This window comes from Alligator sinensis, unplaced genomic scaffold, assembly GCF_000455745.1.
Source record: "Alligator sinensis unplaced genomic scaffold, ASM45574v1 scaffold1014_1, whole genome shotgun sequence".
NCBI lineage: Eukaryota > Metazoa > Chordata > Crocodylia > Alligatoridae > Alligator > Alligator sinensis.
Genome location: NW_005842692.1, coordinates 455,104 through 478,846, shown reverse-complemented (window position 1 = coordinate 478,846; position 23,743 = coordinate 455,104). Strand labels below are relative to the sequence as shown.

The following is a 23,743-nucleotide window of genomic DNA, read 5'->3' as shown; positions in this document are numbered from 1 at the left end:
TCCTGCTGTACTGCACCTGTAGGTGTTTCTTATGCATATCTGTTGATTGGGCCTGTGGTGAAGCAAACAGGGTCGGGCACTGGGCACCCACAGTTGTAACTGCTTTTTATAGTTTGCCTGGAGAGCTTAATAAATGTTTTAAGTGCCTTTCTGTGCCTGCTTGGGGGAAGGAGGCGGGAGGTTCTGCATGACTGCTCAGGACAGCTGCGGTAAAGCTGGCTGCTCCCACCATCTCAGTATGGTCCTGACAGATAGGGCAGGGAAGTGTCAATTAAGTAGATTTATGTTCCCATTGAATGGGACATGGGCAGCTAAATGCTTGAGAGCAAGGTAGGGAAGAGAGCTGGTGCCCTGGATGCTCTTGGGGATGGGAGGGAAGGGAGAGGTTTGGAGGAGAAAGAGAAGGGATGAGGTCATGGCTCTGCTCTATGCTGAAAAACAGAAACCTCTGCAACATGCAGCAGCCTGGAGCAGCATGCTGTGAGCAGGCAGGGTGGATGGAATCACCCTCCCTCCACGCCCCACTATTCCCACAACAGTCTCCATTCCCCCCACCCCAACCCTTCTGGGCTTCTTGGCCACAATGCCCTTAGAAACAACTGACACTATAGGGGTGGTCTGTAGGGCCTGTGGTTCCCCCAATCCTCTGTCTTTTCCCCTCCTGCCCTACCCCCAAGGGGCTCCCCGCTCCTCTCAGGCCTGGGTCCCCATCTTGGTAGCATGGAGCAGGGGTGAACTGTACCCTCGCAGACTGCATGATGTCCTTGCTCTGGGCCTGAGTCTTCAAGAGAAGTCGGGGGGAGGGCTGGCCGTGGGTTCTAAAGGTTGTGTTTCTACAGTGCCGCTGTGCTGGTAGTGGGGGGCCTAGTACACACTCTGTACCTCTAGGAGGCGGGCAGTAAGGTGTCAGAAGAATGGGTCCAAAACAGCTGAAGTTCCTGCATGGGCAATGGGGTCCCGGGGCCTGCAAATTCAGGTGCAGTCTGTAGGTTGAGGTCCAGCATCAGGGGAATGCCTGTGAAGTTAAGGGCACATGCTCAGGCTGGGTCCCAATGTCTGTGGCATTAGAGCTCTCCCCTTCCTCCTGTGTGCCATAACCCATGTTACTGGCCACAGCCAAGAACATGTCTGAGAAGCACACTTCCAGGTGCAAGTGCATCTCGGCTCCCGCATCGTGAGATGATGTAGGGACCACTGACAACGTGCCAGGGCTCTGCAGCTATGGTCTTGCCCTGTGGCTCCTGGGGACCTGCTCCTGGGCACCCTGTTGTCCTGCTGTCCCATGGTCTTTCTGCACCTTACTCTCCCCCAAAGGGGTGCTTGCCAGCAACTCTTCCTGCTGCCCAGCAGTGCCATAGGTGTATTGGGTGTTGAAGCACTTCATCCTTGGCTAGGAAGTGGGGCAGCTCCTCGTAAAAGGGCATGATCTCCCTCCGGCCCTTGAACCTGTTGTTGGTGTCAAGCACACAGTAATACTCACTCCTCATCACCTTGGTCTTGGTGTGGCACTGTACTCAGTCTATGTTTTGGCCCTGTACCTGCATGTCCTGGGCAATGCACTTGAAGACATTCCTGTTGCAATGTCTTTTCTGGAGCTGGCACTGGATCTCTTCTTTACCCCACGTGACAATGAGATCCATCATCTCCCCATGATCTCCAGTGTGTGCCCAGGTTTGGCTGGTGGAAGAGGACAAGGAAGGGTTGTCCATGGTCTGTGGTGGTGCCCGTGGGGTTTCAGTGTCCAGGTGTGGTTGAGGCTCTGGCTCCAAGGGGTTTCATGGAAAGTCGAAAGGGTGACAGGAAGGCAGGGAGGGTGGGTGAATGGCTGGAAGCAGAGTACATAGGAAGGTAAGAGCCCTGGCATGTGCCTCTCCCTCACTTCAGCCAAGTGTGGCCCCTGCTCCAGAGTGACCCAGGCTCTGCTGGTCAGGCTGCACCCACAACCTCAACCTTATAGTAGTCACCACATGATTCAGATGACCACCTTAGCCCTGGGGTAGAAATTTCCATTAATCTCTACCTACTACACAAAGGAAGCTGGCCATGCCAGACTTGGTTCTGCAGTTTCTAGGGACAACCATGTGCTTGTCCCATCTTGGATGTTCAGGTCCCACCCTCCATTTTACTCTGGGATCCCAGGGCTACCGACCAAAAAAGACTTGCAGCACACCAGGTGACCATGGGCCATGTACCTACCAGCAGCCTCCAAGCCATAGAGGCCACAGGGTTGCCTCCATTCAGGCCCACTGCCAATGTTCTGCCCCATCACCCTGATCCAGGCAAGGAGAGCTGCTTGCCTTGGCTCCTGCTCGATGGAGGTGGGGAAAAGAGCGGGGAGGATGGGAGGCATGCTGGGCTCTGAGTAGTGGCAGCATACCTCGCCCTGGGGCTGCCAGGACACATCTCAGCACAGCTGATCTGATTCACTTGGCGTTGTCTATTTCTAGCCCCAGTTCCTTCAGTCTGCTTCCTCAATCAACCAATCCCTCCCCACTTTTGCAATCAAAAACAGTTAGCTTCCTTTTATCCTGAAAAAACAAGAATCCCAAGGGAAAAAATTGTATGCAATCATGTAACTAAGGTTTGCACCACAATGCATAAGTGTGTGTAGGGTATGGTTAAAAGCAATGTGACACTACCTTATTCTGAATGTTTTACTTCAACAATCACTTAATATAGGAAACTGCACAGAAGAAAAAAAAGTAAACTTCTCAAAAAAATAAGAAACATCAAACTGACACTAGCCTGAACAGAGATGGAACTTTTAGATCCATTACATATACCTCTTCCATACAAGCTATAAGCATTAGTCACATGAGCTAATGGATTAATGAATTAAGTTGGCATCCTTTATGTGGACCAGCTCTAATGGGCACAAGTTTTTCCTACCTATTTATTTCAAACTTGTCTCCTTCCCTATACCCTCCAATCTCAGTTTTGTCTCTTCCCCCACTTTGATTCTTTGCCACAGTCCCAATTTCCATTTATATGGCTTCTCACCCCAGGCTTCTTGCTTAGCTAGTCCTGCTTTCCCATCTTAGTTCCTCATTCTGCCGCTCTCTTTCTTCTACTCTGGCCTCCAGTAACACCCTTCAATCATACCTGGTTCCCTGGCTTTAATCTTGCCAAGGTCTCAATCTCACTCCCTAGATCCTGACCCAACCTCAGTGTTTCACCATCCGAGCCTTTCAGCCCAAGCAGTCACATCCCACTACCTCCTGTACCTTGTTAGATCCGTTTCCTTTCCCACTCACCTTTTTCCTTCTAATCACTAGCCCTCAGTGTCCCCCCTTTGACTCATCCACTCTCAGTCCTTTCCTTCAACCCCCTAGAAGTTTCACTCAATGTCTGCTTGAACATAATTAGTTTGGGGCAGATACCCAACACAATTTGTCCAAATTAAAAGCAACTGAAATCATGGCCTTATAATGAAGAGTCACAATCTTAATAACAGTTGTTGTTGCCAGGCCTGCCTATAATTATTTTAAAAAGTATTCAGACTACATGTAGGAAAGCTATTCTAAAACAAATAATCCAAAGCACTGAGGCCAACAGTCTACTTTCATGAATGAAAAATGGCCCCTAATAATTTAATTAAATTATTAGTATTTTAAATTATTTTAGTATATTAAATAATAATTTAGTATATATAGTATATAATATATATAGTATATAATATATAGTATATATTATATATATATATATATATATAATATACTAAATATAATTTGGTATATTAAATACTAATTTTAGTATATTAAATTATTAGTAGCAGATAAGGGCAGGGAATAGGATTTATTTTAAATAAAACAACCCAATTTAGGATTTTACGTGTGGGGAAAACATTTTCTTTTCTTAAATTTTTCCTCTCATCATGGATTAATTAATTTTAGACCATGATCCTGCCTCCCTGAATTGGCCTTATGCCCAATACATTTATCTATACACGTTAAAGAGGCAACAAAAATTCCATGCAATATTTTGAGTGTTATGCACATTTCATTTACCATACATTTGTTCTTTTCAGATGAGAATTTTTTCTTCCGTTAACTGACAGGATAGCAGAGGAAGGTCCCCAGGGTTTTCTATTTAGCATAGGAGAGCCTCAACCTCAGTTCCAACAATTTCCAACTTTGAAAGAATCCCTCTGAGCCCCATATTCCCCAGATAATATTTTAAACACTCACTTCCCTTAAAAAAATTTAAAGTGCTGGGTATTTTTGGAGAAGGGCAGAAAAACAGAGCATTGTACTTAGTGCATGAAGGCAAAACAAGGAAGAATATGTTTTCCAATATTTTGAAAAAAAATCTAGTTCCAGGGGGTCAAAAAGCTGGTCCATGGGCTGGATCTGGCCTTTGGAGCCATATGATCTGGCCTGTGGGTCTCAGATTAATCCCGTGCACTGCACACAGTGTGCAGAGTTGGTCTGGTGTGCGGGCTGGACCCAGCATCATAAGCACTGCATGTGGCACAGGGAGCTGGTATAGCTGTTGGACTGGCCTTGTGCACTGGCTGTGGGGCTGATCTGGATTGGGTCAGTCTAGCACAGCATGGCATGCAGCATACCCCATACCATCCCCCTATGCTGCATACAAGACATGTGGCTGGTCCAGCCTGCGCACCACAGGCAGCACAGGCTGACCCTGCTCCAGGGCTTGTACCATAGACAGTACACAAGTTGGACCCTGCGCCATGGACACACACATGCAGAGGTGGCATGGGGTGCACCCCAACCATGTGTGCTGGTTTTGGCACACACGGATGGCTTGGCACCCAATCCAAACAGCCCCTGGAACCAGTGTGCAGCAGGGCTGGGTCAGCAGGGCATTGCATACAGCGTGTATCCCTTGCCAGCCCCCTGGACCACGTGCATTGCCAGCAGCACTGGTTCCAGATTAAGCGGCTGACACCCTGCATGCAGTTCAGTGGGCCAGCACAGTTGGCATTGGTGAGCCTGCTGGACTGGCCCTGAGCCCTGGCTCTGACCCAGCCCGATCTGTCCTGCAGACCAGGCCAGCAACTCTCATCCAGCCTGTGGAATTGAATGAGTCTGATATCCCTGATCTAGTTAAAAGCTTTATTAACTGTTCTATTAGCTTTTCTCTGCTCAGAGCTTAAATTAATTTCAAGCTTTTAGTGCTCAGCTGTTGCTCTGCTAATGGGAAGTAGCTAAGTGAAAGAGTGCCTCCTCCCCTTTTCATAAATGGAAGTTTGAAACAAGGGAAAAATAATTTTCAAAACAGGACTCTTATAACAACAAATATCAGTGCAAGTTCAGGTTCTTAAGGAAAAAAATTGTAACTGGTTTTATGAGGGAACTAAGAAGTCCATAGCACAATCTGATGGCATAGTCCACGGTCAGTGACATTTCACTAACAGCAGGCCAAACTAACAGCTCTGTTCTAAGGGAAGCCAAAGGTTTCAGTTATTAGATATCCTGCTACTAGAGTGTGCAAAGTGGTAGAATATCTAAGAACTGCTGGTTCTGTAGCAATATCACATTTTTGGCCTGCTTGGTGGGCCTGAAAAGTCTCTGTGGGTGAATGTGGCCCACAGGACATGACCTGCCATCCCCTAGTGGAGACCAAAGTGAGGAGAAACTTGCAACTGCCCAAGGATGGAAGTGATTGTGAAGTCCAATGAAGGAACTACAAATTCTTAAAACTAGGAAAATTATAGATCAAATGTGTATGGATAAAAAAAAAAATCCCTACAACCTAATTACCTATCTAGCAAAACACCTACCATTATCACCATCAGAAACTACATGTAGCAGGCATGCTGGCCGCAGCGTGGCTGGCGCACAGCTTGCCAGCTTGAGCAGGACACCGAGTCATTGGTGGAAATTCTTCCACCAATCAGGAGAGGGTGCCCCCCCTTCTCCTGATTGGTGCATTTACAATCCGGGGGCAGAGTTCCCAGGAGGAGGGGTCCCAGTGAGGTTCTCTCTGCCCCTCGGTCTGATTGGACCTTTTGCAATTCAAGGTGGAGACCCGGATAGCTATAAAAGAACAGCATGTTCGGCTGGGAGACCAGACCGGCAAGGGATGAGAAGAGAAGTGGAGCCGAGAAAAGCTGGGGAGAGCTAGCCCAGTGGGCGATAGCCCTAGGCTCCTGAAGATGCCACTGGAGCCACCGCCAGAGGATCGGCCCTGGGAGCAGGGACAACCTGCTTGGGCCCCACGTGGTGCACAAGCCGGTGCACGGAGCCTTGGCCCTTGGAGCAGGAAGAGCCTGCTCGGGCCCCACACGGTGCACACCCTGGTGCATGGAGCTTTGGCCCTGGGAACAGGGAGAGCCTGCTTGAGCTCCACACAGTGCACACCGCAGTGCATGAAGCCTTGCTCCTGGGAGTGCTGAGAGACCGCTTGGGCCTTGTGAAGGGGCACCTCCCCTAAGGCGCTCTTGGAGCATTGCCAGTCCCTTTCCTCCCACAGGGACACAGGGCCTTGGCCCAGAAAAGGTGGTCTGAGCTCCACCCCTCACCTCGACAGAAGGCGGAGCCTTGGAGGTGCCTGGGGCTGAAACCTGGCGTACAAAGAAGGAACCCCCTGCAGCATGCTGGAGCAGCAACCGAGTCCACACGGGGGGAAAACAAGCCTACCACATCCCCGCTCAGGACAACCATGAGTTCAGGGAATAGGGGCTTTGCAGGGGAGGGGTTGAAGTAAAGGGAGCCCTCACCCCCTCCTTTCAGAGAACTGGGTGAGTGTGTATCCTACAACAATGGGGAGCTGTACCGAATACTTTGTAAACTGGTTATACTGTGTGAGTTGTGTTATATTTTAGCTAGTAACTAATTTAAGGTTGTTATTTTGTATTGGAGTCTATTTTTCTTGTCGTTTAATTTGTTGAGTATTATATTGGGAATCTGGTACTTACCTGCTGGAGGCCCACACAGGATTGCCCTGTGGTCCTAGTGGCTTACCTTAAGGATCTTGGGGTCCTAGGTAAGAGGGCCGCTCTCAAAGCATACCCCATGCAACCCCATTCCTGAACATAGTAATAAGTATGTGTATGTATCAGAATGTATAATGGTTAATTTTCTCTAATATTATCTATTGCTTTGGGATGTATGTATATATATGTATATAGTTGTATATAATTCTTTATATGTTAAATAAATTCTGTATATAATTAAGAACACTTTGTGTGGTGTGGCTCTACAGAGAATAGAGGGATCTGTACCTGAGTCACAGCATCCCTCTCAGCACTGTTGCCTGCCCGCCTATCCCATCCAATTGAGGACTGGGCACACCCTTTGGTATAACCGGGTTACATAATGATCAGGTAGCATGACAGCCCTGTTAATTATTTATAAAGTTAATAATTAACTGTACCTTCTGCTTCAATATGGAACAGTGAAGTATATGATGAATTATGAACCAGATACAATGGCACAGTTTCATGGGGGTGGAAATTAAGGCTATTATGCCATATGAAATTGAACTAAATTACATGAAAGACGACAGGTGGTGATACTTTCGTAAAACTGCAAAATGACCCATGGATGGTCTTTAATTAGGAATAAAATGCATGCTTTCATAAAAATTAACTGGAAGGTTGAGAAATAAACTTAAGAAGAAATGAAATAAAAATACACATAAGTGAATTAACTGCATTACTACTATGATGCGTGGACATCTAATGTGACCTACAAATTGTGGATGTGCTAACACATGGAAGCAAGACTCAGGTCCACCTCCATATAGATTCCCTTACCTTTATGCCTACTTCTTTTTAAAGTCTTTATGACTACTTTTTAAACCTCCCTTGTCTCCATGGTTGCCTTTCTCTATTACTCAAAACAATTGCTGCTCTCCCACTTTTTATTCAGTGCTACTTGATTTAGCTTCCAGCAATGTCATCTATGATAGCATCAGTACCGCCTGACTGCACAACTATATCAAGGTAGTCAAAATGCTAATTTCCCCCCACCAAAAAGCCCCACTCTTATATTGCAGTCCATGTATACAAAACTTTCTTCAAAGCTGCAAGATGTTTTAGTTTTGATTAACAAGAAAACCCTTTTCCCCAGCCCTCAGAAGAGGATGGTGTGGTACAGCAACAGGCTGGAAACCAGCTGTTGAGGAAGGGTACTGTTGATATACCAGGTGGAAACAATTAAAGAAAGAATCATGACCTACATCGTACAAGTTATTACTGGATAGTTCCTGACAAGTTAAATTAATAAAGTTGTGGCCTAATTAAACCACATCCCTTTCATCTTATCTTTCTTTCTACATGCTTGGAAAAATGGTACATGTAGTAATCTATTTTTTTCTTCCATAAAATATAATCACTTTACAATTTGACATCAGTTACTGACTTTTTAAATCAATTAGTACAATTTTTTTTTCCTTTTACTATCCTAAAAGGATGACAAGTTTAAATACTTAAATACAACTTGATATGGTCCGAGAACAAAACTGCCTTTAATTTTTGTAAGCCCAATTACTACAATTTAAAAATTTAATACTACAAAAAATATATAGTTAATTTATAGGACTATAACAGATGCACGTGGATTATCCAGAATAAATAAAGGGCAACTGTGAATTACAGGGTTATTGTACTATAAAACAGTTCTCTACTTTCATAAATCAGGATAAAAAAGCTAGAGATGCCAAGATCACCATAATTCCGTCAAAGGAACTAATTCAAACCATGACTGTTTCATATATTTTATAAAACAAAATTCTACACAAAGCATCTTTATTTTCAAACAATACCTGATGAACAGGTTTTGAAAAATGTGTCTTTGTGGCCATTCATTTTAAGATGTGTTGATGGGTTTTTCCTTGCATGTCATAAAGGTTCTGTAAGCTTTCACTGCATATAATATTCTAGAAAATCTTGGCAGGGGGTTGTTGTTGGTTTGGGTTTTTTGTTGTGTGGTTTTGTTTTTTTTGTTTGTTTTACACATCTGATGCTACTCTTGTGATTAAGAAGAGCATCTTTGAATGATATTTGTTTTTGATCACTTCAAATAAAACAAATCTACCTGGCATTTTAGATGGTACAAATAATATGGGTACAGTATGTACCCATCAATTGTTTGAAGCAGGGTCATGAGATCTTATCTTTGCATGCTTAATACTATGTATCGCAATAGTATTATCTTCATTTGACAAAACCTATGGATTTCCAAGAATCTCAGTAGCTGGACAATCCCATAAACAAAACAAAAGAAAAATAAACCAAAAGAGATACACAGATGTGGGCAAGGAGAATGCCTTCCACAACGTTTTAACAGAGTACCCTATTTGTAAGATTCTTGCCTTTCTAACTACTTATTTACCATATAACACTTAAAGCACTACTGTTATTTCTAACTAGTGCTATCCAGTAAAAGTTAACATTTGAAATACAAATTATTTATAAGCATTCCATGTGTTGACCCTTAAGAGTTTTTGTTCATATAGTTGAAGTTTTTGGAAGAAATAAACTGTGTTTTAAGCTACTACAAAGAAATTGGATACAAAGACTTATTCTTTAAAACAATTTCTAACATGACCACTAGATGGAAATATTGTACTTACAGTTGGAGACGTGGCTGCAGACAACAATGGTAAAATTCCTCCACAAGCTATGATAATATTGTCTACCATCTGGGAAATGAGGTGGATCGTGTTGTGTACAAAAATAATATTTTCATTGCTATTGACAAAGTCCATTACAGACTTTGTAGAATGACTGCAAAAACAGAGAAAAGCATATCAATATTTAAACAATCTTTGTTTTAAAAGTCAGATACCTAGTCTTTGAAGCCACAATTTTAATTTCTATTAGTTGCATGCAGTTGTCTTTGCAAAAGTTCAACTGTAATATATATTAAAAAAATAAAGGGAAACTGGCCTAAAATACCAACTTAGTGATTTTAATTTCATATGCAGACTAGTATAGGTTTAAAGAGCCCAAGACTGGACAATCCTTATCCACACAGTTGTGTTGAAACTAATGAGACTATTAATGACATAAGATATTATTCAAAATGAATAAGGGTAACAGAACTTTTACCGTTATTTAATTACACTTTATTTTAAAGAAGCTCTCTTTTTTTTTTTTTTTTTTTAAGTACACATATAAGAAAGTCATATTTTTAGAACTGTGTGTTAGCCAATCAGTGATTTACAAAGTATTTGTTGGTGATCAGTAGATAATTGATCAGTGAATTAGTCATGGTTTTTCCTCATTTCCAGCTGCTAGATCCCATTAAAAGACAGATAAATGCACATAAATATCTTCCTAATGTTAAAGTTACACACTTGCAATAGATATAAATGCCACCAGTAAATACTGACCATGATTACAAATAAGTGGAAAGGTTTCTATGGAACAGTCATACAATCAAAACGCACTATGAAAAAGTTTAGGAAACCATGACCTACTAATCATATATGCATGTCCTTCCTTTCATTATACAACATGTTAATTAAGCAAATGGAATACTGGGACACTAGAAAGGAGGCATGAAATAACCCCAAACAGTACTTATGATGAAGTGAGCTGGGACTCTCAAAAGCTCACACACCTATGATTCATTTGCTCTCCAAGGTATACCTCTACCTTGCCTTCTGGAAAAGTAAACACAAACTACCACATTTACCAAATTCCAGGATGACCTCAAATTTAAGACACCCCCCTATATAATTAGTTTTTTTGTGGGGGGAATTATAAATGTATTATCATTTTTTATATACAGAATCTAATTAGTGGAAGGTCATCTAAATTTATCTTCCCCACTGCTTTGGTGAGAGGCCAGACCCTCATCCCTTGTCTTCCTTGCATGCTCTCCCTGCCCCTTACTACTCCCCCTCCACCTGTACCTGTCCTGGGCCTGTCCTCTACCATGCAACCCCTGCCACATATCTGTGCCTGCCCCCCAAACTCCCTACTTCCCCAACCCCCTGCTCCATCCTGCAGCCTGCCCCTTCACCCCTTGTCCCACGCTTGTGCCTGACCTTGACCCCTGTGTCTCCCTCCTCCCACCCACCACATATGCCTGTCTCTTCACCCCCTACTTTCCTCCCTATACTTGTGTCTACCTCCCACTCAATGATCACCCACCCCAACCTCCCCTTACCTTCTGCTGCATCTCTACTCATCCAAGACAGTCAGCAGCAGCACTAGCCCAGCCTGGCCCGGTCAGGGAAAAGTGACAGCAGCTCCAGCCCTGGCTGGGCCAGGACTGCAGGGATTGGAGCCAGAGCAGAAGATAAGGGGGAAGGGGGCAGGCTACACAGGTAACAGGGGGTGGGAGGGCCATGCACAGGCACAGGGGCAAGAGAGATGGGGGACAAGTTGTAGGTTCCCCCACCACCTCATGGTCTCCCCTACAATCCTCCCAAGTGCAAGCCCCCTACCCCTGCCAAATGAGCCATTCCAGCCTGGGGCAGGCAGTAGATTAGCTTTAGCTTTGACCCCAAGATGCTGTCTGCCCTGGGCTGGTACTCAAATCCAAGACAGCTTTTTTTTCCTCCATGTTGTTTGGGAAAAAATTCTTGTCTTCAGATTTGAGTGAATATGGTATATTTATCTGCCCTGGGTAAGGTATGTAAAAAGAGAAAGCACAAGATTACTGGCAAAATAAAAAATAATGCCGCTTTAGCTCAATCTCATAAGAGACATAGCAATCCACTTAAATGCAAGCTGAAATTCAGATAGAATTAATTCTCATATATTACACTAGTGGCAGGGAAAGCTTTTTGGAATGTGCGCCACAAATTAGCCAGACAAGGTTTACACCCATGTCAGGTGCCACTCTAATCCCTATCCCCTGGCCCTGATTGATCTGCTACTCTGCTTTCTGCTCCCAGCCCTGTGTTCCCTGCCCCATCTGCTGCTCTTTCTTTCTCTCCCATGCTCCCTGCCTGATTTGCTGCTTTGCTTCCTGTTTCCTGCCCTATCTCCTGCTGTGCTACCTAGGCAACTCTCTGATTTGCCACAAGCCGCACACAGAGGTTACCTATGCCACTGGTTGACCACCCCTGTATTCAAACCTTTTGAAAATGAATGGTGTAATTTGGGGGAAAATAGTGCCTGGTGTGTGTGTGGACTTTTATTAGATGCAGAAAAAGGGGGGGGGTTTCCCCTTAACTCTGAAGAGTCAAAAAAGTTGTATTAAAATAACTCCTTGGTTATCTAAATGTAAACTAATGTATTTAAAAATGTAGCTAAGGTTACTTCTATTTTAATATAAAAGAATACATTAACAAAATCAAATGCAACAGCCAATAGTTACTATCTCCAGTAGCAATGTTGCTGTCAAGGCTTACAAAGAAATAAATCATGGACCTACTGGTTTAAAAATCAGAAATCTTTGCCAAGAACTAACCTTGTTTATTGGCTAGAAAAAAGCAATTGCCTAGTAAATTGTCCTAGAAGACAAACTCATAATGTATATAAATCGTTTAGAGTCATACTCCTTAGGATTAAGGGTTTTATAGAGAGCAAATATTTACTTTCTTAGCTACTGAGAAAATATATCCACATTTTAATTGCCACTTCCTACATTAAAGTTGTAGTTGCCATTAAAAATGCACAATGTAAAGAGAAAGCTTCAGATATATGTCAGATACTCCAACATACTGAATTTACTTGAATACAAGACAAGGTTTTTCACCAAAAATCAGTATGGGGGGAAAAAAAAAATTCTTGTCTTACATTCATATATAAAGAAGCCTCATTAAATACACTGTCTATCATTATTGAGCACATGATCTTTTGGCAGCAGTTTGGCCCATTTTGGGCAAACATACTGTTTTTTTATTATAATATATTTCATGTTCCATGTCAAATTAGCCAAATCAGTTCCAAATCATGTCAATTGAGCAGAACTCAATCATTCCAAAAACCATATCGATTGAGCAGGCAGAACTCAATCTTTCTAAACATCGTGTATGGTGCTGCAATGGATGAGCATCCTCCATCCCAGACCTATCACCCCGGGACTTTTCAGGTACTCCCAGATCTATTGGCAGGCATCCTACACGCAGGCCCAAGCCTGGAGGTCTTGGAGGTCAACTGCCCCCAGATACTACAGGCAAGCATCCTCCATTCCAGACTCTTTAGTCCAGGACTTTAGACACTCCCTACACTTGGCCACAAGGACAGGTTAGCGCAGTCCATTTGAATAAGATATGTAGTAGTGCCCACTGACTGAAGTCTCCCTCAGCACTGACAATATTTAAAGTCAAAGTGACCCCCTACATTGTATACATTTCAACTTCCTCTTCACTCTCACAACTAAGCTGCATCTTTCTTTCCCATTCCAGTGATTCCTGATTTTTTCACCAACCTTAAATTTCTGGCAAACATCACCAAATGGAGCCCGTTTGCCCAGAATCCCTCTGTTGTTCCCTCTCTCAGACTGTTGCATATGATCATTGTGGCCCCACTCTCCATGAGGTAGTGCTGGACCAGGTTGCCCTATGCCTCATCTGCATATACACTTTTGGATGATCCCAGAACTCATGACAAGAACACACACTTACAGTCATGAGTGTGTGGGTTGGGATGGAAGGGTAATTAGCACATGAAGTCTATGTGTGGGTATCTGGAGTACCCACACATACCAAGCCGGGCTGAGCTGTGTGGTCACTATGGCTCGAAATGTTGTTGAGTCTGCTGGGGCCCAGCCCAACTGACTATATGGTAAATCATGAGCTTTTTGACTTTGAACTAATATCGTACATAGTTTATACTATGTATAAGTAGGTACAAAAGTGCTTCTCAAAAAAGTGTTTAAGGAGTATCTGTGCTAAAACTTGCAGCAATTTCAAAAAAGGCACAATGCATCAATTCTGGATGAACTAAGTCTATGGGTACTATATGTAAATTATTAACAGTATGTAAATTTCAAGGTCAGTGTTTTCAAATTTGTTCCTCACTTCCTTGTGGTTAGGGAGAGCAGGGTCTGACAGTAAGGAGGGGAGGAAGCGCTGCAGGTAGAAAAGCTAAGGGGAGGAAAAGGGCAAGGGGGTTACCTGATCACACAGATTTATTTTATTTGCTGTAGCTGCAGGAGGGAGACAAATTCAAGGCAAACCTCCAATAATTCGATTCTATAACTGGAATATTATAACAAACTTATACATTTTCCATATATAAAATCTATTTACTGGGCAGTCATGTTCAGGGTAGTCTTATATTTGAGTAAATACAGTAGTATATCTGAGTATTGTTACCTTTACAATATAAATCACTGTTTATCTTTAAGATTACTACTCTTCAGTATATGGTTTGTACTTAATTGTCTCTGTGTTGCTGACAAACGTACATATATAATAAAGTTGAATAGGAAACATCACTTTTTTTACCTTCTCCAAACATGTACATCTGTTTCTAGTGCAAACAGCAGATCTGTCAGGAGCCTCTGGTGCATTGGAGACCATTTAAACTCTGGAATACGAAACATAGTTGTTCGTGGACCTGGACTAAACTGACGTCGCTGTTCCTCTGTCATTGGCATTCCTCGGAATCCCAAATCAACTCGCAAATCTCTGTCTTGTTGGGTGATGGACCGACCCTGCACAGCCTAAACCAGCAACAAATTCAAAGTCTGCATTACTATTCTGCAGTGAATTAAAAAATACCACATGGATTATAAGACTTGGGAAAGTATAGCCTGACTTTTGAGCCAAGTAAAAATCCAAAATAGAATGACACTGCCACCCAAAGTCAGCTAGTGTCATCTGCTGTAGCTCCACAGGAGCTACTCCATTTTCATAGGCTGCTAAACATACTTTTTAGAAACTAGTACTACAGCCAATTCCCCAGCTACCTTCAACTTTACCAGGAAGAGCAGCATGTCTGTTGCCCAAGCTGACACTTCACGAAGAAGCACCAAAAGGGAAAACAAAAGAGAGCGTGGGCAGGAGTTATTTCAAAGGTTCCATAGGGGAAGAGCTACATGTCCTCATAAATGGCAAGGCAGATAATATCTGAGAAAATAAGAGAAAAAGTTACAACTATACAGGTGTTCAATTTATCAAAGTTTGGAAATGGAGCAGAGCGCACACTTATTTGAGAGAATTAATTCAAGAACTTCAGAAGTAAATCTTCCCTCTTTTCACATGTGAAAAGAAGGAATTTGGCCCTACTCTAATCTTTCCTTTCAGGTATTTGCTGACTTTCTGTTTTGTTTCAAAATTTGTCATTTCAAGATTTGCCCCCCTACCCTTGTTTGTTTTTCTTTTCAAATTTTGGGAAGTCTTTCTTTTATAGATTTTTAAAAAGCACCTATTTTAGAAGATATACCATCAATTTCTTTTCAGATGTACAAATCTAGCCTCATAGGTCTTCCCTTGCTGACTGTGTTCTATTTTCTTAATTAGGTAAGGTTTTGTGTGCTGTTGGACATTCTTCCATATCTTTCAGCAAGTAGTTGATTTAAGGTATTATTTTAATACCTACGTGGTCATGAATGCTTGCTTCCACTTTCTGAGCAAACAAACAGGAAAAAGATGTATTTAATGGGATAAGAAAATGGAGAAAACAGTAATGGTAAGAAAAAAATACAATAAGAAAACAAGCTGAATGTTGGGCAAATCTTCATGACAATTACATGACTTAGATTGTGGAATACTACTATTGGGAAACTATAATACCCATGGCTTGAGATCATTTTAAAATTAGAGTAGATAAAGGAAAAGAAAGAAATAATCTTGTGTTATCTGGAAATTGATTGACTGAATGCTTTAAACTAGAAATATTTTTTTTCAACTGCCTAAAATGTTTTTACCTCTTCAGTCTATTTCTCACCTATTGATTGAAAGCCAGACAATTGTTGGGAAAAGATATATAGATATCTCTATCTCTATATAAAGTATTTTTACTTGTGATATAAAAAAGAGAATGGTACAGGAACCTAGCTGGAAAGTTTACGTGGTATTTAGCATGATTTTTTTAACCTCCCTTTGGAGAGCAATAGGGGTTCCTATTATTAAGTCAATCATCAATTTGACTTAAGTTCCAAATTTTTACTGGTAGTATTATGTCTTTTGAGAATTATTTTCTGGTGTTTAAATCCTTTCTTAACACATGCATAGATAAAAAGTACCGTTTAAGTTCTTGAATTGCTTCTCTCAAATAAGCGTGCTCTCTGTTCCATTTCCAAGCTTTGATAAATTGGGCACCTGTTTAGCCACAACTTTTTCTCTTATTTTCTCAGATAGTATCTGCCTTAACATTCATGAGGACCTATAACTCTTCCCCTCTGGAATCTGTGAAACAACTCCTGTCTATGCTCTCTTTTGTTTTCTCTTTTGGTGCTTCTCCATGAAGTGTCAACTTGGGCACAGACATGCTGCTCTTCCTGGTAAAGTGAAGGAACCTGGGAATTTGGATATAAAACTAGATTCTAAAAAGTATGTTTAGCAGCCAGTAAATTAGCAGCTAGCCTCACGTATGACTTACGCTTTGAGACTATTATCTGTGTTGCAATTTGGGGTATGATGACAGCATATGTAGGCAAGCGTTAATTATAAGAGCAGTGTAGATGTATCAATAAAAGCTTTAATGTGAGGTGTATGAGCCTGCCTTCAACCTCCACTGCTTACTATCAAGGTGGCTAGCCTGCCCTGATGTCCATGCCACTGCATCGCAGCTGCTACTACTACTTACAAGAGCTAACTTGGTTAAAGCTAGCATAAGAAAGTCAATACATGCTCCAGTTCATCTCCAACTGCAGTGATGGTGTAGCTCATGTCTCACTAGCTCATTTTTCAAGCATTTAACAAGATTTCAATTTTAGTGTTGCCTAGGAAAATGAAAATGCTCAATTATTTTTTTTTACTTAATACATGCCTTTACCTAAACATTTCACTGGTAGCCTTGACTTTGTGCTCAGAACGCACTTAGCAGATAAGTAACATATTTTAAACTAATCCTAAATCAAGCAAGTAGATAAAATAAACAGTTATATTTTAGTAATGTCTCAACTAGACTTTAGGCACCATTATGCTGGCACTTAAAGAAAAGGTTTAAAAAGGTGGCTCCTGGCTTGAAGAACTTACAACTTGGGACATAAGGAAAAATATGCAAAAAGTGATTTTATGAAAGGAAGGGGAGAAAAGACAGGAGCCAGTTCAAGAATAACCATGACAAAATAACATATGGAAGTTAGCACATAGTGAGATTACTTTTGATTCCATTATAGATTTATTTTCCTGAAAGCATGCATGAATGTACACATGTGTGTGCAGGTTGTTTACATATGTGTGTTCATGTAGCAAGGGAAAGGGAACATATCACTCTTTTACTATTTTGAAAGAAAAAAGTTACACTCCACAATAGAAACAAATCTGTTCCTTAGTGTTGTTCCCCCCCCAATTTCTCATCCCATTTAATAATCTTCTTGGTATCAACAGTCTTTGTTTGATTGTCAAGACTAAGAATAAAAACCATCTGACAACTGATAATTTCATTCTGATATTCTTCGATACCTTTTTCTTCTGTTGGTTTTGACTGCTTGTTCTCTATTATACAAGATGCCTTAAAGTGTGGGGGGTACTACATTATGCCTCAAGTTCTGTAACAAAATTTGAGAGCACACATACAAAAGAACCCAAAAGCTTCACTCTCATCAGAACTCAGGTCAAAATTCAATCATGCCAAGTGAAGGAAGAGACTAAATTTCACTGAACTGTGCCTCTTGGTTGAATAGCATTTTGTATCCTTTCATAAAGGGACTATAAATAGAAAGGGTAGGTTCAGGGAAGCCAGAGCCTAGTACAGTTAACAAGAACAAAGTTACTGTGGGGAAAGTCAGGTGCATGGACTTAGAGCACATCAGCTATCCAAGTGCATGCAGCACTGAAACTACCTCAAACTTAATAAGGGGTCAGTTAAGCAAAGAGACAGACCCTTCAGAGCAGCTAATGCCATTGCCATTTAAGTTCCCATCTAGATAATTCAAGGTAACTTGCTTATGTGCTCAGATCCTTGAACTGAAAGGCAGAGTCTATTTTTTGTTGGGGAGGGGACACCTTTTGGAAGCTCTTTCTTTCCCATATCTGTTAAAGATCACTACATTTGCTGGAGTTCTTCAGCAGTGTCCTCCCTCCAGGACCAGGTATTTAAGTTAGCCACAGGTGTCTGATCAGAAGACAACCACTCCATTGGTATGAGTATCAGTATTCCTCTGGAGGTGATGTTAGTGTGCTAACCAGTGTCCTGTTACAAGCTATTCTACACAACCCAGACAAGGTAGCATCTACATAAATCCTACATTCATTCTTAGTTTCACAGGGGGATCTGGTGTACTTCATGGTCCATCTAACATATTACTCAGAGGATTAACCAGTGTGCATGGCTGCTCACAGAAAGTTGTCAGAGCCTCTTTTGTGGTGGTTTGAGTGGATGTTGTACTCTATAAAGTAGACAGGTGATGCAATATAGTTTGTGTTCTCAGTGTCCTTCCTAACACAGAATGAAAGACACTTCATTGGGCGAACTTCTCATTGAAGCATTCCCATTCTCACACCACCATGGCTTTCTCATGGAAGTGAACAGATACCATTTTCAGAGTCCTATACTAGCTATTGTTTTCTTCTTCTTGTGTCCAAGAGAAACAGGTAATTCCTAGTTCTGTTTATCAAAATTCCTGAAAAGGAGAGAGAAGTGGTTTGCTCTGACACAGCCTCATAGAGTGGAAGGAAAGCAGTAGGAAAAGACAGAACTAAAGCCTGTGCTAGAACAAAACAATACCAGCTGGGAAGACATACTTATGTTATTTCATTCTCCATATATCTGTGCACTAATGGTCCTAGATGGTGGCACTTGTTAAAGCCCTAAGGTGGCACAGGAATTTGCCCATATACTCAGATCATGAAGGCAGAATGATAGCAGAAGTGGTGAGAAAGACAGAAAGGGACAGCAGACTGATAAAGCCATTCAGCACTGACCTCAAAGGTCTTTAGAACTCCTCATAGGATGAGCCTAGAACACTGGGTAGGAGGAGGCTCCTTATGCCTGATGAGTTCCCTTGGGCAAGATCCCAAGAAGAGATGAAAGACTGGTTTCAAAACTTGAGGGACTAATGAACCAAAATCAGCAGAGCACCACTTGTGGAACTTCATGGACAGATTAATATACTTTCTGCCTGGAATCCAGGGCAGCTAATAGGTCTTGGAACAAAAACGTCTTGCTCATTAACTTGTTTCTTTCTTCCTGTGCATAATCATCTAGATTTCTTGAAGGAGGAGGATTTGCAATGGCTACAACTAACGCCCACGTACAACCTTCCCAGCACAGCCATTGGGATGGCAGGGATGGGACACCGTGAGAATCAGACAAACTAAATTTGTAATCAGAGGGGCCGACAACAAGAAAAAGAAACACAATGTGAGTGTTCTGTTCTCAGGCATGTTTCTCTTGTTTTTCTGTCTTTCTCTCTGTATAAACTAATAACAGTTCTCACAATGGAAACAACAATAGCACTAATGAGCTAATAAACTCATGTGTACATGAACAAAACACTAAAGAAGTTTTGTGTATTGCCTCTACTGCTGGCACAGAAAATCTGTACCCAAATATCTAGACCAATTAAGAAAATACCCTATGAAACCGTGAAGAAATACTGGCAGGCATATTTTAGTACAGGTTTTTTGATAAAGTAGACTACATAAAATAAATATTACTATCAATAATACTATTGTATTACTATGATATTACTATCTTTTAAAACAGAAGAGCAAATTTAGTATCATTAATTATACTGGACACAAGACAAATCATGCAAGTACAATACATATCTCCCTAGTAAAGCTTTTAAAATTAAGTTTCCATAAGTGGAGTAAATCATTTTCTTATTCCAACTCTCAAACTAACTTATAGCCATCATGCATGCTGCTGGGCTAGCCATTTTGCAAATAAAAAAGGTTTGCAAGACAGATTTGTCTGGTATAATGGAAGCAAAAATGTGTTTAAAGATTTCTCTCAGCCCTGATTAAATGATCCAGTACTCAGTAATGGAGCGGACCTAAGGCACAATGTTGACAGCCCAGAGGTCGCAAGTTCGAGGCCGCAGCAGAAACGCACACAGCACAGCCATCAGATTCCAACAAATCTGCAAATTCTGCTAAATACCTTGTCACAAGGATACAAAAAAGTAAAAGTGTTATCTATTGATATAAGCATAGCACTTGTAACTTACCTGAGTTGTAGTGGTGGTCTGTATTTTCCTTATCTCCTTTCCTGCTTCTTTACCATCATCAGATCTTTCTGTGTCTGATATTACACTTCCTGCATCAACATTAGGTACACTTTTACTACCAGAGGACTCTGTCTCCAGGGTGGTAGCAGTCATTTCAGCATATTCTAATCCTTTGCATGAAGTCAATTCCCTCTCCGAAATGCTGCTCATTCCATCTGAAGTTGTATGAATCTTGAACTCCTTCTCCTCTATTATACTTGAAGTACATGTTATATCTACACTACCAGTCATATGAGCAAGCAATCCCAGATCATCACTTACACCAATATGCATTTGAGTATCTTGCACATTTGGAATAGAAATGTGATTACTGGAAAGATCTGGCAGAAGTTTCTCCTCTTGGCTGGGTATTTTATCAAAAAGAAATGAGGTATTGTTAGTGGAAGGTTCATCTTTCTCATCGGCCAGTGTTATCAATGGCCCATTATCTTTCTCCTCACTTTTCTTAATGATACCAACACTCCCATGAACATTGTTTTGGAGTTTCTCAACAGCAGCACTATATACATTATCTAAAAGGGATTCAACTTCAACAAGGGCCCCATTTTCTCCAGTTACCAGTGTCTCTGGTGATAAATCCATATCATCAAGCTTTACTTCTGTGGCTTCTACCTTTTCAGCTTTTATATCAACTAAAAGGTCATGAACCTCTACATGTACACCCCCTCCTGGTCTATCAGAATTTCCAAGGACATCATCTGACACCTTTGTAGCCATGAGCAAGTCTCTGGTATCTGTGCTGACAGGGTAGTCTGTTTCACTTTCCGGGCTTTGGCTTTGTGAAAGGTCTTCTATCTCTCGAATTTCCATTCCACCTTTTGCTCCTGTTGTCTGAGATGAAAGGCCTGAGATAGTGCTCACATTCCCCTTTTTCCCCTTTTTTATGTTTTCTTCCTCTTGCCTCTGATATTCTTCATACATTTTTGCAAGATACTCCTTGTGAGCTTCATAGGTGACCTTAAACAGAAGAGGACAGATTATAAATTTCAGATGAAAATCTACAACTTCAACTAAGAAAAATAAAATCAGCACCATTAATGTTTAATTCACAAAACATTTCACAGAATAGAACTTGCACTGATAAGCAAAAAATGCTAACCTGAAATATCCTACAGTATCCACCAGATGGCACTAAATTACTTTATATTGTATCTTAGGTATTGCTAGCCCTTTAACTTGAGATATTTGAACCAACAGAAAATTCAGAAACTAATTCTTACCTTGGAATGGGCTATAGAAAGGGTATCAACCCATACCCTCCAGCCTCCCCACTCATATTTTATTGCATGATACAAGAGAATACGGAAAATGTTGTACACCATCTCTGTGATCTTCTGTTCTTCTGAGTTCTTAGGGTTAATATATCCCAGAGAAAACATCCAGTCCTGCCACACCGAACACTGAAGTAAACATCTAAAGTGAAATAATTAGGTCAAAATATATCCAAATAAAATTCAATCCCTTAGGATTTTTCAAATGAAGATGAGTAAAACAAAATGAAAATGTCTTAAAATACACTGTCTTCCCATAAAGGTCAAAGTAATGCTAATAAGATAACTTTGTCTTTAAATCCAGGATCTTAAAAGATTTAGTAAAATATGCTCAAAACAAAACAAAACTGTTAACTGCTCACCTAAAATTAACTACTCTTTGCCCAAACCATATTTTATAACTTTAAATATTTTTACTGCAGCTTATATAAAATTGTATAATATAAAGACAATGAACATCCCAAAATACAATATTTAGTGTAGTGATGCGAAACCTATTTGTGTTAGAGTATGAAAAATAATATTTAATTTACATACCTTCGGTTTTCACGGCTATTACTGAAAAGTTTTATCATATCAGATAAAAACAAACGTCGGACTTCCATCAGCTCTGCGCTTGGTGTGGAGTTTTTTAACAACGTTGCCACCACCTTAAGAATCACTTTAAAAGAGCAAATATATGTCACAAAACATATTTTAAATCCCATGTAAAAACAGTTGTTGAAGCAATAACAAAAGCCACATATAAAAGCAAATTTCTTTGACGTTCCCAAAGCAATGAACTGTTGCGGAAATAAGAAATAGCATTTTGTTTAAAAAGAAAAAAATCTAGTCACCAGTGATGCAATACAAACATAGTATAATTTCCTTACTTGGATTCTGAATTTTCACTGTAGAATCTGGCTCTGGATGTGGTTTGTGAACAACCTGTGTGCATACTTGTTCTGTCAAAATCTAAAACAGAAAACAATTAAGTTAGTTTTACCATATTATATTAATTTAATAGCATAAACTAATTTTTTATTTAAACTAATCATGCTGTGGTTCATAATGAAAAATGGAGTGATGTGTATGTTAGCTCTTCATTAAAAAAATCTTTAGTAAAGCAATTTTATTAGTACAAGGATGCAAAGTAGGAAAGGGTTTTTTTTAAATCATAATTATTATTAGCCAAATGTGTATGCAAGAAATCAAGCGGTTTCCTTTTATACATTAACAAACTTTTTTTTCTGGGAAAACCAAATATTTAACATTTTTAAATGCCAAAGCCCTTCCTATTCTACTTCCAACTTAATTTTGGGATAACTTTTATATGCTGACTTTTGAGTACTAGTGTTGTTTTGAATATAGAAGGTCAGCATAAGCTGCATAATACAAAATAAGATAAAGCAAAAGCAATAATATGGTTTCAGATTCTAAGTCAAACATATATTCAAGTTAAGGATGGTCCAGACCCGAGGAGGTGAGTGCTTAAGGCATTCCCTTACTTCTCATATTCATCATACCTCCCAAATTTCTGGCAGTTCCCACTGAAATAATCATCTTTTTTATCATCTGTGAGAGGCTGAAGGCACCAACTTCACTGATAACTCTTGAGTTCCCAGCACCCTTGAAAGTCAAGCCAACAAATAAAGTGTCTAGCTAAGGGTTCATTAGCTTGATTTGCAAAATATACCATATTTATTTGCATAGCAGATGCACTTTTCCCTTCAAAATTTGCCATCCTAAACTGGGATGCATTTCTTGTGCAAGTAAATTGATTTCTATACTGGAAAGGATATGGGGGGCTGCTAGAATGGTGGCAGGGGGATGTGCTCAGGATCAGCTAACCCAAGACTGAACCTTCCAGCCACCTGAAGCAGGTGTCATCAGCATTATGTCCCCCTCTCCTTGCTGCAGGGCTAACCAGCTACAGGTTTAACCTTCTCACAGCTGCTGCTGAATTGACAACTGATGTTGGCAAAGCAGCTAGGGGAGGGGAGTGAAGGTGATAACAGGACTCTTTGTTCTGCCTCACTAGAAAAAGGTGCATAAGTTATTCACGGGTATGTGGTATGCAGATAAATATGGTATAGAATACTTTTATACCTGAAGCTTGGATGACAATATGGTAAAAATGTGTATTCCCAATCTATCCTATGCTTTCAGTAGCTTGAGTGCAACTACTAAAAAATGGACAAGAAGTTTAGTAATTGAGATACGGCTGAGGAGGAGATAAGAGTAGCAGCTCATAACTATTGCCGCCAGTCTCTC

At 40.9% G+C, this 23,743-nt stretch overlaps 1 protein-coding gene across 1 annotated transcript in view; it reads right to left on the bottom strand.

Moving 5' to 3' along the window:
- NBEA (neurobeachin) overlaps positions 1-23,743 on the bottom strand; it is an 827,350-nt gene that overhangs the window by 368,646 nt on the left and 434,961 nt on the right. Inside the window, exons 21-26 of the mRNA XM_025215995.1 lie at positions 22,363-22,444; positions 22,028-22,151; positions 21,440-21,632; positions 20,160-21,176; positions 14,323-14,540; positions 9,544-9,697 (exon numbers count right to left, since the gene is read on the bottom strand). Coding sequence (XP_025071780.1) covers positions 9,544-9,697; positions 14,323-14,540; positions 20,160-21,176; positions 21,440-21,632; positions 22,028-22,151; positions 22,363-22,444 — 1,788 coding nt within the window. The remainder of the gene's footprint in view (positions 1-9,543; positions 9,698-14,322; positions 14,541-20,159; positions 21,177-21,439; positions 21,633-22,027; positions 22,152-22,362; positions 22,445-23,743) is intronic.